The sequence below is a fragment of the Tachypleus tridentatus genome, chromosome 11, assembly GCF_004210375.1.
Source record: "Tachypleus tridentatus isolate NWPU-2018 chromosome 11, ASM421037v1, whole genome shotgun sequence".
NCBI classification, from domain to species: Eukaryota; Metazoa; Arthropoda; class Merostomata; order Xiphosura; family Limulidae; genus Tachypleus; species Tachypleus tridentatus.
Window position 1 is genome coordinate 90261128 of NC_134835.1, and position 17795 is coordinate 90278922.

At 33.6% G+C, this 17795-nt stretch overlaps 1 protein-coding gene across 2 annotated transcripts in view; it reads left to right on the forward strand.

Moving 5' to 3' along the window:
- The window catches only part of LOC143232740 (glutamate decarboxylase-like), a 71589-nt gene that overhangs the window by 47203 nt on the left and 6591 nt on the right, over positions 1–17795 (forward strand). For both annotated transcript variants that reach the window (XM_076468529.1, XM_076468527.1), the window contains exons 5-13: positions 27–142; positions 580–659; positions 4004–4175; positions 6831–6895; positions 7680–7758; positions 11036–11185; positions 14392–14441; positions 15297–15354; positions 17358–17447. In XM_076468529.1, coding sequence (XP_076324644.1) covers positions 27–142; positions 580–659; positions 4004–4175; positions 6831–6895; positions 7680–7758; positions 11036–11185; positions 14392–14441; positions 15297–15354; positions 17358–17447 — 860 coding nt within the window. The remainder of the gene's footprint in view (positions 1–26; positions 143–579; positions 660–4003; positions 4176–6830; positions 6896–7679; positions 7759–11035; positions 11186–14391; positions 14442–15296; positions 15355–17357; positions 17448–17795) is intronic.

The following is a 17795-nucleotide window of genomic DNA, read 5'->3' on the forward strand; positions in this document are numbered from 1 at the left end:
TTCTATGGATGGACCTTTACTTCTAGGTGGCGCTATATCCAACCTTTATGCTGTGATGGCAGCTCGACATAAGATGTTTCCAAACTATAAAACTCAAGGTTTGAAGTGTCTACCACAGTTAGTGATTTTCACATCTGATCATGTGAGTTTCAAATGATCATATATGTAACGAAATAAATCTATTTTAAAAAAAAATGTTTAATTAAACTTTGATTTCTACACAAAAATGTTATTTTTATTCATAAATATAGCAATTACTAATTCAATGCTGTAAGTACATTAAACAAATACATTTACTTAGATTACCATTTGAATTATAAGTATAGTATTACGGATGTATGCACTTCGTTTTCGTAAAAGAAAACTTGTAGTTAGTCCTAATGTTTTTAAACATCTAGTTCAATAATTGTGTGAACTTCTATCCAAAAGTTATTCTAAAAATTTTAATATAAGTTGAGTTTAATGATTTTTAATATTTCCATACCCATAACTATAAAAAAAGATTTATTATTAAGTACATAAATTTAGTGATTGAATTTCTTTATTAAGAAGTGTTGTTTTTTGGTGTGTTTTTTTCAGAGTCATTACTCCATAAAAGGTACTGGTATGATAACAGGATTAGGCACTGACAACGTAATACCAGTTCCGTGTGACAACAGGTATATTATAGTGACGTAATAAACTTTAATATAAACAATGTTTGTTTGTATTTTAATTTCGCGCAAAGTTACACGAGGGCTATCTGCGCTAGCTAACCTAATTAAGCAGTGTAAGACTAATAAGTGTAATAAGGATGTCCTAAAGATAAAAATATAAAACGAAATAAAATAAAAATTCGCAAGGTTGTTGTGGTAGGAAATAGCGTTGAACGTACGCATGACGTATAATTAGTACCACTTGAAAATATGTATTATTTTATTAACACGATATTTCGGATAGACTTTTAGCTCATTCTTATTTCTGATGCTTTAATGCACCCAGGGTGTTCTGCCCGAAATGTCATGCTAACGAAAATATCTTTCCTAGTGATTTTGGTGTTATATTTTATTAGTTTTCTTAGTAAGACACATACATACTAGTAAACACTTCCTGTTGCTATGATGCAAGATAAAGGTAAATAATCTGAGGCTTTGCCAATTAGTTTCTTGTTTGTTTCTTTAAATTTCGCGCAAAGGTGCTCGAGGGCTATCTGCGCTAGCTGTTCCTAATTTAGCAGTGTAAGACTAAGAGTGAAGGCAGCTAGTCATCACCAACCACCGCCAATTCTTGGGCTACTCTTTAGCCAACGAATAGTGGGATTGACCGTAAAATTACATTGCTCCCACGGCTGAAAGGGCGAACATGTTTGATGCGACTGGGATTCGAACCCGCCACCCTCAGATTACGAGTCGAACGCCTTAACCCATCTGGCCACGCCGGGCCGTATTAGTTTATTAAAAGCGTCACACGTGGTGAAATAAATTAACGCGAATTCAATTTAAATAGTACTTTTCTTTTCTAATTGCTGATTCTTAGACACATTTTGAAAATGACAAATGTTACTATATGAATAACAGTAATGATACCCATCTGATCAATACACCCCTTTCAACCTTTATAAGTTTTCTTCGCTTCTTCTTTGTGGGTATTTGGGTATGTTGAAGATTACATTGTCCCCACGGCTGAAAGGGCGAACATATTTGGTGCGATGTGGATTCGAACCCGCGACACTCAGATTACGAGTCGAACGCCTAAACTCACCTGGCCATGTCGGGCCTTAATAGAAATACAACAAATGTAAAATCCCATGGCATTTTAAATAAAGAGTTTTTAATTTGTTTGGTTCCTGAAACGTTTTGCCATCCTTGAAGAATTACATATATTTTTATTTCCAAGCAAAGTAATCAAGAAGAAAACTACAGAATCTGTGTTGAACTAATAATTAAGTTTAACACCTTTTTTCAGATGTTTCATTTGAATATTATTTATATATCCATTTATTTCTTTGTGTCGTAAACCAACAAACTATGAACTTAAATGTTACAGTTTCGTAAGTAAATTATCTATAGACTACATTCCCTTAACTGACGAAAACAAGGAATTTTGATTACCACATCATTACGTTCATTTTAATGTACAGCCCGGCAGTTATCTTGTTACTACAAAACCTTCATTTTAACAAACATCCCAACAGTTATCTTGTTACTACAAAACCTTCATTTTACAATAATCCCAACAGTAATCTTCTTGCTACAAAATATTCATTTTAGCCAACAGTAATCTTCTTGCTACAAAAATATTACAGCCCGACAGTTATTTTAGCATACAACAGCCCGACAGTTATCTTGTTACTACAAAACCTTCATTTTAACAAACATCCCAATAGTTATCTTGTTGCTACAAAATATTTATTTGAAAATACAGCCCGACAGTTATCTTGTTGCTACAAAATATTTATTTGAAAATACAGCCCGACAGTTATCTTGTTACTACAAAACCTTCATTTTACAATAATCCCAACAGTAATCTTCTTGCTACAAAACCTTCATTTTAACAAACATCCCAATAGTTATCTTGTTGCTACAAAATATTTATTTGAAAATACAGCCCGACAGTTACTTAGTTACTACAAAATATTCATTGTAACAAACATCCCAATAGTTATCTTGTTGCCACAAAATCGTCATTTTAACATACAGCCCGACAGTTATCTTCTTCCTGCAAAATATTCATTTCAACATACAGCGCAACGGTTATCTTGTTACTACAAAATCTTCATTTTAACATACAGCGCAACGATTATCTTGTTAGTACAAAATCTTTATTTTAACATACAGCCCGACAGTTATCTTGTTGCTACAAAATATTCATTTTAACATACAGCCCGACAGTTAATTAGTTACTACAAAATATTTATTTTAACATACAGCCCGACAGTTATCTTGTTACTATAAAATCTTCATTTTAAAATAAAATGATTATTTTGTTACTATGATCATTTGGCGAGAGCAGACGTGGACCTTATAGTATATATATCTCGTTTTTGGATCTGGCGAGCCAGCTTCGAACCTATGTGATGCTAAAAAGTATTCAACATATTTTAATTTGTGGTTGCATTATAAAATTAACAGTCAATCCTCTAGCGTGCTTAATGAAGAATGGTGGAAGAGCTGTTTTTGTTTAGGTGGCTGCAATCAACCTCAGTAGCTTTGCCGTAAATGCAAAAAACACGTATCAGAATGTTAAGGGGAATCTAATGTTAAATTCGTTCTTTTCTTTTCATGATAAATGTCATTCTTGTGTTAATCTAATTATGTGATATCAATATTTTTCATTTATAACGTTCACGATGTTTTTTATTTGAGAACATATTCTTGTGTAATGATAATCCTTAGTTTGGTTGCACGTCTTCTAATAACAATATTTACTTTGATTACACGTTTTTTATAACAATAGTTTGATTACACGTCTTGTGATAATAGTGTTTAGTTTATATCAATCTATGTTAATAAACGTACTTACTTGCGTTTCAGAGTGTTGTTAACCTAATTTACGGATATTTTTGTAATCATTTCTATCAAACTTGAAGTTGTTTTGTTTTTTTGATGATGGTTAGCTTAAAGTACCGGCCCTGCCTGTTTGTAGACTAGACGACGTTTCGCCTTTTCTCTCTTGTGAGGCCTTTTTCAGGCAAATAACTTATTCTAAACGAGTGCTAATGAAATTCTTAATGTGCTGCCGCTAGAAATCTTATCGCTAAACAAGACAGTTGCAACAGCTTCTGTGAAACGTTTTCCAATCTACAAATATTTCTAGGTAAGAATTGTTATAATGTGTTTTAAATAAATACATTACTTTAATAGCATTGTTGTTGAACCAGTTTAACCAACGCAGTCCCGTGATTAATAATGGAGTCGAGCAAACCGTATAGGTGGCGCATATTGTTGATCAATATTTTAATTTTTTATGCAACATTAAAGTACATAGTCTGATATTCAAACGTTTTCCTGTCTTTTTTAAACAGGGGTAAGATGATACCTGTGGAGCTGGAGAAAATGGTTGTAGAAGCTGTCGCTAGGGGACAGCGACCGTTCTTTGTTAACTGCACTTCTGGCACCACAGTTTTAGGGGCTTTTGATCCTATTCACCCTTTAGCGGACATCTGCGAAAAGTATGACATGTGGCTGCACGTTGACGTAAGTTGGCCACACGTTAGAGTTTGGATATTAAAATTTTAAAATCATTTTTTCCAGTAATTATACTCATTTACTTCAGATTTTAGAAACGTCATGACAAATACTGACTTTACTAAACCTAATGAAATAAAAACCATATAACCCGAGCACTTTCGAAAGATGGACCTTTCTTCTTCAGGGGCAAACTGTCTTTTATGACATTATGAATTTACTAAACTCAAGACGTGCTTGCATCAGTGCCTGAACTAAGAGCTAAAGTGGTGTTTTTTTAAAGTTGTGTATACATTTCGTTTATTTTTGTCATTGCACTTCTTACATTATACTTAAGTGTAAACAGATGAGATGTTTGCTATTGAAAATAAAACTATCCCAATACGAACCATTTTATTATTCTGGTGATTGGAAATACAAAATTCTAATTTTGAAATTCAATAATTGAGTTGTTACTATCACCAGAAAGTTAACGCAAATACAATATAAAGAAGGACGTTGTTTGTTTGTTTTTGAATTTCGCGCAAAACTGCACGAGGGCTATCTGCGCTACCGTCCCTAATTTAGCAGTGTAAGACTAGAGGGAAGGCAACTAGGCATCACCACCCACCGCCGACTCTTGGGCTACTCTTTTACCAATAAATAGTGAAATTGACCGTAACATTATAACGCCCCCACGGCTGAAAGGGCGAGCATGTTTGGTGCGACGGGGATTCGAACCCGCGACCTTCAGTTTACGAGTCGAACGCCTTAACCTACCTGGCCATGCCGGGCCAAAGAAGGACATACTCGGGGACAACACAGCAAGAAAAACTAAACCAACAACCATAACCACAAACCAATGAATAACAACAAACAAGGTCAGCAGACTAAGTACAGAAATAGAGTAAACCAAATAACAACACAAACATTGTAACGCTGATTATCAGTGCAATAAAAGCAACACTTAAACATATAATATTACGTGTAATACGTATAATTCTAGCTACCACAATGAATACTGTTATTGTATTACACGAAAGCAACCAAGGCAGCCTTGTTTCCAAGTGGCATGAGATTGAACACATTGCCACAAACGCTTAGGTATATACCGTATACAAAATTACAGGATACCAAGAACAGACAGACCAAACAAGAAATCCTCGGAACTGGGCATACTATTGCTGTGCTAAAACGTTACATATAAACAAGATAGATTTACCGTCAAAACACTGAAATATTGCAATAGATGTACTTCTAAGCAATGATAAAACAGTTACAATAGAAGGTGTATATTATTCATCACAGAATAAGAAAAACCAAAAACAAACCAGACACTACCCTACCAAACAACATCATCACCCACAATACCAAATATAATTATTATAAACGCCATCTGTAGCAAAAACAGAATTTTCTGTTGCAGAACCATAAATGCTAATAGAATACATCTACTATCATTTCTGGAAGATTTGGATACCTACGTACTAAACGATACAACACAAACTTGGGACACATCATTCCTGAGATATACTAGACACGCGTATGCATTCACCAATATTAGTAAGCAAATTTCTAACACTGAACGTAGAAGAAGATTCATACAGCGACCATTTACCAGTATGGAGTGTCTTCGACCTCTCAACACACCAAAATCAACACAGAAAACTTTAATTACAAAAAAGGAAAGTGAAAGAAACATGAGGAGCTATTGACAGAATTTCTTCAACACAAACCCATCACAACAGCCACTAACAACTTGTTCAGACGTATCAGACAACCTCATGAAACAGCAGACAGATGTATACCAATAAACATAATCAACAAAGTAAAGAGATGAAGATGAAGAAACTGACTATATGACAACAGTTGACCTGCAAACAAAATTAAACTATTAAAATAACAAAAACAGCACACCTTCTGTACAAAAATAAACTCTAAAATAGATCCCAAAGATTTCTGGTTCCGTATAAAAAAACTACAAAGTTAAAGAAAGCATAGTAATAAACTAGCATACACGAGTGAACATAAAGCAGATAATGGACGACATTCAACATAGTGTGAATAGTGAACTAACGTAGCAATGGTTATTACCTATAATTCAGTAACAGTGGAAACAAAGTAACAATTCATCAGAGAGAGGAAGAATTCAAAGCTTAACCTGACCCTCTCTAGTCCAAAACATAGATCGAATTCTGATGTTAATTTCCTAATATTTTTTAGTATTTGATACTCCGAAACAGAAGGCAACGTTTTTACTGTTAATTAATGTCGAAGACAAGACATTTCTCTAAAACCTGGAGACAGATTGTGTAAAACTCTGTGAACTTGGATATTTTTTTGTAATTAATATATTCAAGGAAGAAAAGTGTTTGTGTCAATAAAATGAGAAGTCAGGAAAAACGTTTTAAACGAATGTCAGTGGTTTTACAAACATACGTTTTTATTGCACTTGGACGACGTCTTGGATTAATTCTTGTCCATGACAAAGCTTTTGGTAGCTTTCAGAATCCTAGCATAGCTGAGTATAAAAATATTCATCATCTCCGAGATACATCTAACGTTGGAAGTATTTGGGATGTTACAAAGTGAGAAGATAGCTCATAAACGTTACTTCATATAAATATGGCAAAACTGTTCGCTGACTACCAAAAATTAAGTTTAGTTTTATTTTTTACCACATAGGCTGCTTGGGGTGGAGGCTGTTTATTGTCTAGGAAGTACAAAGGCCTACTTGACGGCATCGAAAGGTAATATCAAAATTAATATATATACGTTTATTATACTTTCAAACACTCGAGTTAAGCTGATTAACTTAATCACGAGATGTTAGTATTGTTATGACGTGTAAAATTTGTTAAGTAAAGTATGTAACTGGTTTTCTATCTGATATTTCATAGTTCATAAAAAAGTATGTTTTAGTTTTATTCTTGGTCACAAAAAGGAATGAGTTTCCAGACTTGGTCTCAATGCAGAAGTGTTTTCAGTTGGGAAAATATGTCTGTTGTTTATACCAACAAGAGCCTGAGATGCCTCAATACAGAACATTTAAAGACTGAAGCAAATACACTGAATTTCAAAGTGTTTAATGACAAAGTATTAACGAATGTGAACTGTTATCATTACCTAAATGTTATAAACAAAATAATATGTATAGCTCGAAAATTAGGGTTAACCGACTAAGCGTAAGACTATCAGATCTTTACTTTTACGTGGTTATCTTGTTGCACCTATGAACCTCCATGTAGTTTAATTTAATATTTACGAGTGGGTTTTATATGTATGTGTGTTTGAACACACAGTTGTATAATGAGCTATCTCTTCCGTGCTTATCGTAGGGATAGAACGCAGACTTTTAATACTAGGACCTTACGCTTTCTACTCACAAAGATGTCACCTGAAGTTACACGAACTTTTTTGAAATAGAGTGTTCACAACAGATGAAAATGCTTTGAGTTGCTTCATTGATTATTTGTATCATTGGGTTTGTTTGTTTTTCTTCCTGTAATTACGGATGTGTGCTTATTTCAATAGGGCAAATTCCGTTACTTGGAATCCGCATAAGCTGATGGGATCCTTACTTCAGTGTTCTACTGTACATTTTAAGGAAAACGTAAGTACCTGTTGAATGGAATCACCTACATTTATATGTTAACTTTTAATATCACTAGTATGAAAGATGCACTGATAAAACAGGTGTTTTCGTATATTAAAATGTTGAATGAAGACTCGATTGATATAAACACCATCACATCACTGCACCCATTAGATGTATTATTCTCAACATAAACATACAAGAAAATGTGTACGTTATTTTGAGCTTAACAGCTTCCCAAACAGAATGTGGAACAGTAACAGTTACAATGTTAATTACAAAATCAAAATTTGCTTGTGATTAATGCACACATAAATATTACACTGACTGCCTAATAATTTAATTTCAACACTGTGTAATATTTTGGATTCTTTGAATTTCATAGTTTTTAATCTTTTTACCTTTACATAGTTATACATATAACTTTTGATGTTATTTTTCAAAAAAAAATATCTTAAAATGATTAAAGAAGCCTTGATGATATATAAACTGAATTCGGACTTGAAAAAATAGTTCGGTACTTATGTGAAGAGTATGAGATATTTCTTTGTTTTAGTATAGCTACAGAGGTTGAGTACGTTATGTTAAAACAAGTATGGAATCTCGTAATGTCCGGTCACGCTCTATATAACTATTGTACATTTGGACAATATCCTTGAAGCTATGCTTCCATTATATAATTGTCATGTTCAAAGCACATCAAATCCCTATTGTAACGGATTTAATATTATTTAAAATATATGTTAAACATCTATGTTTGTTTTATTTTAATATATATTTAGAGATATGTGTAACTTATAATGTTAAATGTGTATTGAGAAAGTCCCGCAATTTGTAGAAGATTCTCGAGCGTAAGAATCAACAATGTGTGTACGTAAAATACTAGTGATTTCCGGTATTATTGTCAATTGAACTTTGTAGAACCTCGCCAAGAGACAGTTGAATAGTATTCTTGGATCGCTACAGTCAGTATACTATAAGCCTCGGAAGGTATAATGGTGACAAACGCTTATTAATAGGAAAACTACAGATATTTGACCAGGAACGTTTATAGATTTCAAACTTTACAAACTTTAGTGAATCAACTTCGGACGTTAATATTTCTACGAGAACTTAGATATCTTCGTCGGTAAAGAACTAACGTGCGAATAATAGAGTTAGCTAGCATTCCCTTCAAGTAAACTGTATCTGTATATCAACATAAAATAATTGGCGCCTCGTGAACCATCGATAAAATATTCAGTTCCAGATCGGATATAAGACTCGGCACTTTTGATAATTTTGTAAAACTATTGTATTTAAATCATTATTTGTAATAACTAGTATTAATAACTGTTATTATAAAGTGTATTGTTTTTTGTATGGTAAAATATATGTGCTCAGAAAAAAAATTGTGTGTATCAATCTTGTTTGCAAATATCATAAATTTAATACATATCGACATTTAACTAACTTCTAAATTAAAATTAAAATTTGTGGCTATTTGAAAACCTTAATACGTATCATACATTACATAATAAATCAAAGACTCCTCCGAGGTATCAATCCCACTATTCGTTGGTAAAAGAGTAGCCCAAGAGTTGGCGGTGGGTGGTGATGACTAGCTGCCTTCCCTCTAGTCTTACACTGCTAAATTAGAGACGGCTAGCACAGATAGCCCTCGAGTAGCTTTGTGCGAAATTCCCAAACAAACAAAACCTCCGAGGTAAATTATAATACATAAAACCCCTCAAGTGTACGAGAATGACGGTCTCCACGCAAGCTCTGTATCTGGCGGCTTACACGCGTCTTCATATGTAAAAGCTTGAGGCATGTATTTTTTGTAGAGATATGTCATGGAAAAACATTGTATACAAATCTTATGTCACTTTTTCTAGACGGAGATTCCTTCACATACTCCCCTTAAACAGAAGTGACATCATACAACCTAGATGAAACACCAAACAATATCATAATGTAGTACTGTTGATTTGAGTGCTCAAAGTCTTCTTAAAATAACGTATTTAACTTTCTGTACAACAGCTAAAGTGCACAAACTATTTCACTCCAAGGAAGTAGATATCAAGATTACTACAAGTTCGTTGGAGGTTTTTAAGTGCTCTTAACATATTAACGTTTTTAATAATTACAAAGCGAAAACTACATTTCTTTCTTGTCAGGGAACTTTGATTTTTAAAGTGTGGTAATGGATTAGTTGTAACAGTGACTTGTAATGAACGATCTTCCGGTGGATTTCTTGTTGGAGATAACTTTCATATATCTTCTTCAAGTTTGCCGTTTTGTAGACATAGCTGTGTTTGTATCTCTTAGGGCGTCTATGATAGAAAGCTCTTGATTAGTTGAGTGGAGGTGGTTTCAGATTCTGTAGTTGGTTTTGTAATGCTTCTGAATGGTTGAATATTGCTCATCTCTTTTCGTCAGTCTGTTGAATGCAAGAAATCTCAGTTAAACAACCACCAGGCTAGACTACTTAGCATTTAAAGGCATTTTTATTTAAAAATGAGTGTTCCTATGGGTTTCCTTATATAGAAGAAATATAGAGACGCTAAGGACAGACTCAGGAAACACTAAAATGTAGTAACTCATCCACTATCACGGAAAACGTTATGAACACAAATCACAGCATAGAATGGAAGAAGAGCAAAATAACTGACGAATGAACTATTACAAATTAGATAAAAAGAACTTTACTCATAATAGTGAGAATCTCTTGAATTTAATTAACAGTTTAGGATGAGAGATTCATGACTACATTCCTGAAACCCCTGTCCCCGTGGTTCAGCAGTAAGTTGGAGGGCTTATAACGCCAAAAATCGAGTTTCGATATTAGCGGTGTGCAAACGTACATATCTCATCGTGAAGATTTGTGCTAAACAAGAAACAGAACTATCTTCTAAAAAAAAACAAAAACAGCCAATCAGAAGGCTTGTTCCCGAAACTAACCAAACAACCGGGAACCACCTCTGTTCAGCCAATCAAAACAGTATAATACACGAGCGCCTTACAAGATAAATATGAAGCAAAATCTATAAAACCAAAGATCTAAATAAAATTCACGCAAGTGTACCGAAACGTCGTCTCCAACAGAGTAGTCTCTCTGCAGATTGTCGATTATAACGCAATTTTTACCAAGGTAACTTTGATAAGCACACTTGTACATAAATGTTGTAATTGACATTCTTTTTTGCTGTGCAGTTATTTCATCAGTTTAAAACCTTATATATTCATCTCTTTATAGATATAATTTTAGCTTTACTGCAAATGAAATCTCTGATATAATGTCACTTTCTTATAGGGTCTCCTCATCAGCTGCAATATGCTAAGCGCTGACTACCTGTTTCAACAAGATAAACACTATGACGTCACTTACGACACTGGAGACAAAGTTATTCAATGTGGTCGCCACAACGACATTTTTAAACTCTGGCTCATGTGGCGGTCAAAAGTAAGTTTGTTGAGCGGAACTCTTGGTAGATTTTTCATGTAATCATTTTATATAATAAATTCATATTTGATTAGTAGATGACGCCACTTTCTTGGCAACCATCTGTTTTATTAACTGAATGTAAATAATAAAGGTATTTTTGCCAAATTTTTAACGTGGTAAAATACTAGCAGTATTGTGAAATTAAAATTGAAGAGAGTAAATACTTGGAAACGGCTTGAATAGGTAATGAAGGAAACTTTATTCTGAATATACAACATTTCGACGAAATTACGTGTGTGTGTGTTTTTCTTATAGCGAAGCCACATCAGGCTGTCTGCTGAGTCCACCGATGGGAATCGAACCCTTGATTTTATCGTAGTAAATCCGTAGACTTATCGCTGTACTAGCGGGGGACACGAAATTACGTAATCATCAGGTAGAGACGTTGTACATTTATAATGAAGTTTTTTATTACTAATTCAAGTCGTCTCCAAACGTTTTTCTAAAAAGAGGGTCCGTGTCATCAAATTAAAATTAGAGAGGCATGAACCAAGCTATTTCAAATAAGTACTGTATTAAATAGAGATTGTGGATTTCGTCTTAGAGATAGATAAATTATTTTATTAATGGTTTTCATTTTCATTCACATTTCTCTTTATTCGAGTTTGGTTGATCGTATCTATCAGTAAATTTGTAAGCTCAAAAAACAGTGGAAAAAAAGGCGTAAAAACTAGCATTTCAATGCTACACGTAAAAAACAACTTATTTTTTTCTAATCTACATGTATTTATGATATAGAAATATACAATAAATAAAGAACAGAAACATGTTAACAGATATAGTTACTTGGTCGACACATCAAAACACACACAGTGAGCTTTAAACGTGTATTTTTAGAAACATGATACTTCCTTATCCTAAAAGAATGTCAATGCTTGAAAGCCAGGGATGGCCAGATGGTTAAGGTGCTCGACATTTTTAAACTCTGCCTCATGTGGCGGTCAAAAGTAAGTTTGTTGACCGGAACTCTTGGTAGATTTTTTATGTAATCATTTTATATAATAAATTCATATTTGACTAGTACATGACACCACTTTCTTGGCAACCATCTGTTTTATTAACTGAATGTAGATAATCAAGGTCCTATTCTGAGGGTCGCAGGTTCACACCAAACATATCCGCCTTTTCAGCCGTGGAGGTGTTATAATGTGACGATTAATCTCACTCTTCGTTGGTAAAAGAGTAGCCCAAGAGTTGGCGGTGGGTGGTGATGACTAGATCCTTCCCTCTAGTCTTACACTGCTAAATTAGGGACGGCTAGCGCAGATAGCCCTCGTGTATCTTTGTGTGAAATTCAAACAAACCAAACTCTTTTACCAACGGAATAGTGAGATTGACTGTCACATTATAACGCCCCCACAGCTGAAAAGGCGAGTATGTTTGGTGTAACGGGGATTCGAACCCGCGACGGCTATAGTCCTCGTGTAGCTTTGCACGAAATAAAAAAAACAACAACAATAAATAAACAATAGACCCAATGAACTCAACTGGAATCGAAAATGTCACTGTAATATCAACATTAGATTAGCAATGTCGCAATGGGTAAAAATGTCAAAACATCGTGAATTAGGTAAAGCTCAGTCTTGAGATAACAGAATTCTGGAAGAAAAATTGAAAATCAAAACATGAGATGCATGCAATGCTTGATAATGAGTGATCAGTTTTACGCAAGATAATTCAGTGACATCAATAACTTAATAATACAAACTCTAAAATATTTCATTTCAGCCCAAAACCCTGGTAGAGGACGTCACAGATTTTTATGGACTTGCAAGTCGCGCAAAGTTTCTCGAGAGTTATCTGCGATAGCCATTCATAATTTAGCGATGATAGACTAGAGGGAAGACAGACTAGTCAACACTACACACCGCCAACTCTTAGGCTACTCTTTTACAAACAAATATTTAGAATGATCGTCACATTATAACTCCCACACGTCTGAAAGACTGACCATATTCTTTGACAGGAATTAAACCCATGACCCTCAAAATTGCTAGTCGAACGCCCTAACCACCAGCCCATTTTACGATAGGATCCTGAAAGAATACCAAGAGTTATCGTAGCAATAAATTCGAAGTAACTTTACTGCATCCAATGAAAGTCACATGTGAACAAACACCATCACTAAGATCTGTTTAGTGTGCTTTCTATGAGTGTAAATATTTTGGGATTACTGAGACACACAAATCACACGTCAACTTGACATAACACCTTTCAAACTTATCATTCACGTAGTTTTAACACATAAGATCTCTCAAGAAAGTGGCTAAAGTCCTTTTGCTATAGGAACATATTATCCTAGTCATTCACCTGTGGTATTACATGTACTTTCTTGAGGAAGAATTTTTCAATTTTTAAACCTATTAAGAAACATGGTGATATTTTCTACTGGCAGGTCAAGTGAGACCTTGGGGTAACAACCTCACTTATTTATGATATGATGACTTATAGTTCCTTGAATAGCGTTCGCATGAAGAGAAGAATAACATTATTGTTTCGTGAATATGGTACCATATTTTCTCATTCTGGACCACTTTCCTAGCCGTAAACTCAATAATATCTCACGAAGTGAATCCAACTTAGGAGATGCAGGGCAGTGTATAACAAAAGCAAGGAAACTTCCAACGGTTATAAATAAATAAAGCATAGATCAGCTTACAGTTAATACAGCATGTACCTCATTACTGTCTTCAGCAAGTGATATTCTGTATATGTACTGAATCCCATGTTGTCCTAAACATGAGTATATTGTAATCTGATAAACATGGGTTTACTTGATATGTTTTTATTAACGTATTTGTAACGAATTAAAGAAAAATGTGCTCTATAGTTCTTTATATTTAGAATATCAGTTTTATCTAGATTTTGGCGTATTACAAAACTTAGGTTTCTATTTCGAGTTTTTCTCCTATTTATATATTCACATTATTCCACTTTTCTCATTAAGAATCGAAATGTAAAATCAAACGAACGGTTTTTTAGCAAATTTTACTATATATTAATTTCATTTTGTTTGTAGAAATATCAATAGGAGTTATATAAACCTAATATTACCTTTATTTGGTATGAATTAGCTCTATACGCTCTATATACTTGATGTATAAATGCTCTGCACATTACACATAGTGTCCCTAAGTACCCTTTACTGACTTTTTCTTTTTCAGGGAATGACAGGATATGAAAAGCACATCGATCATCTCTTTGATATGGCCCAGTGAGTATTGAACATTGATTTGTAGGGCTTGTTGAAGAATGAAAAAATGTTATATACTCGTGGGTTTATGTATGTTAATTAACCTATTCAGTGGCGTAGACGAGATAACTCGTCCAAGCCAATCGGTAACACAGTGCCACGGACGAGTTAATTTGTTCTCAGTAATACCTAACTTCAACGCTAGATGTCAGTACCATACATGCATTTGACCTATTTACAAATTGTTTCACTTTCGATTCAAAATGGCGTCATGAAAAAGTTACAAAATGAAGAAGCGTTAGAGTTGTATTGTAGCAGCTGAAATACTTGGCAGTCAACAGGTTAAACACAATTCAGAGAACCAAGTAAAAACCCTAAATCATTGTTTTATTTTTAGGCTTTTAGGACTATGGTTAGAAATCATACATAGTACTGTAATGATCGAGAAACACATTTGCCTTGAAATATCCTTAAAAATGAATTTTATTTTTTCATATACCATAAATTTTCAATTCCCAAGAGACTCATCAGTAAAACATAAGACTTATTACGCTACATCGGGCTATGTTCTGTGTCCTCCGAGGTAAATCGAGTCTTACTGCTGTCTCGATACTCGTCGTGGGTATAATGCAGATAGCCCATTGTGTAACTTTGCGCATAATAACAAACAAAATCGAAACGTCTTAACTAAGTATGGTTCATCAGCATTTTATCTAACAGTTCGCTTAGTGTTGATAATCTTTTAAACAGTAGCGTTAAAGATAAGAGTATGACTTACATTTGATTATAAAATAATGTAGACATTTTAAGAGAATTCCAAAACTTAGATATATACGTACTTGATTCTTAAAACGATAAAATTGTTATTTTCTCCAGTTACATGATCCGGAAGTTGAATGAAAGAAAAGACCGTTTCTTCTTGATCCTAAAGGAGGTGAGATTTCATTCAGGCTTCAAATTCAGTCATAAATGATCAAGTTCTTTTTTAAGGAAACTGTGATTTACAATAGAATCACGAAGTTCTTAGAAGGATGTCAGTGTTTCACACCTTCTTGCGAGTGATTTTCACAGCCTTTTTTATTTGTCTCGCTGAGCCTATTATCACATTTTTGTGCTGTTCTGTAGACAATATCGTCAATGTAGTCAGCTAGAAAGGAACTCTCCAATTTATCTAACTGTTTCCGGGGGGGAAATGCTGAGGACCAAATGACTGAAAGTGTCGTAGAATATCATCTTTACAAAATCATCCAAGTGTGTTCATTCTAACTTATAATAAAATTTCGTCTATCAATATTTTCGGTTTTTTTTTTCGTTCTCTCCAATCTAATATTCTAAAACATATATATGTGATTATGCGATATGTAAGCGTGTTAATATAAGGCAGTATCCGAGTTTTTCTTTTCGTTTCTAAAGTATTTCGTATACCAATTAGGTTATGGTTTTCATATATAACCTTAAACAGCTGCTATCAATATCAAACACTATTTTAAGACACGCCTGAAAAATATATATATATATATTTGAAGAACAAATACAACTACAGATTGTCACAACTAGGGAGATATAATGTCTGGCATTTTTATCTAAATCTTTACCGATATTACTGATATATATATATATATATAACCAATTTTCGCTGCATGGTACTCACACAGTGCAAATCAAGTGATAATTTAAGCTCACTATAAGAAATTAAGCTACTTAATACTTGACTTTACCCAGCATGGCTAGATGGTTAGGGGCGCTTGACTAATAACCTGATGGTCGTGGGTTCAAATCCCCGTCACACCAAACATGCTCGCCCTTTTAGCCGTAGGGGCGTTACGTTCGTTTGTAAAAGAGTAGACCAAAAGTTGGCGGTGGGTAGTGATGACTAGTCTTTTCTCTAGTCTTACTCTGCTAAATTAGGGACGGCTAGCGTAGATAGCCCTCGTGTAGCTTTGCGCGAAATTCAAAACAAACAAAAACTGAATTGTTTTTGTACGTTCACTTTTAAGGATGAGAGTTAACATTTTCTAATCACCTGATAAACATGAGAAAACCATGACACTAAAATTTCAAGAAAAGTTTTCTCTGATATCTATATTTAAATTATAATTTGAAATGAATGTTCAGAGTTAATGCTTTTTGTAAGGCGATAAAATAATTTATTCATTATTAATTTTGAACTAATTTTTAACATTGTATTTTACTCATTATGAACTATAGACGTGGTTATTTCGTTTTTCTTTGCACGATCATTCATGTCAATGAGTTTTAGAACTTTTTCTCTTTTAAACAGTCAGTTTCTGAATACAAATTATAGCTCTTGTAGCATTAGTTTGTTTTGAGTTTTCTATTAGATTCGTTTTTAGACTTAGTTTGCGTGTAGTCTGATCCTGTTCTCTGGCCTTTTGCTACTTATGTAGAACTATTAAATGAATTATCATGAAACATAATCTAAGTTTTCAGAGGAAGCTGTAGTGTTATTACGCAATATTTTCACAATTAACTACCTAAACGTTCTACGTATATATTTGTTAGTTAATAGAAACTATCTACACCTGAACATATTCTGAATAATTAATAACTCAGCAAAATATCTGCGTATTTAACATTTTGTAAGGTAAGAAAATCGGATGTGTAAAGTGATTTATGTAGAGATGAAACAAAGAAAATTCAAGTAGGTAAAATCCAATAAATACGTTTAGAACTTCCAACTTCTGTTATGTATATATATATATACCAAACAATCATAATACAAAAAAAGGAATAAAAAATGCTTTAACTCTGTGCCGTGAAACATGACTGTTGTAGACATAAATTATTTTAAAGTTATGCAGTTTCTCTTTTAACTGTTGTTTTATGAAATAGTTTATATCATTTATCAAGTACAAACACTTTTTTATCTTAAGCATGCAAAATCATGAGCCTTTGTTTTATTCTTGTCTGTATTAGCCAGAATGTGTTAACATCAGTTTCTGGTACGTTCCCCCTAGCATAAGGAATATGCCACACAACAAGGACAAAGAGATTAAACTTGGACAGGTGAGACTATACTTTTGTAATTGCTAGGTTCGAAATCTTAAAGAATGTAACGTGTTTATTTAGTTATAAACAAATAAATATATCCCCTTGTTAATATCGCTTATAAATTATAGTCCTTCTATAAAGTAAAAACACAGATGTTTAATTTTCGATTATCAAATATTTAAAATATATAAAATGCAAATACATTTTGGTAACGTTCCACTCATTTACGTCGGTTAGTAACAAAACTATGACCTGATATCGTTGTCTTAAGTATGCATATAATACTTCGAACTGTCACGAGAGCTAGCTCGAATTCCACTATTTTAAATTGTTTTATGCATGTATTTAGTTTGACATAGACAT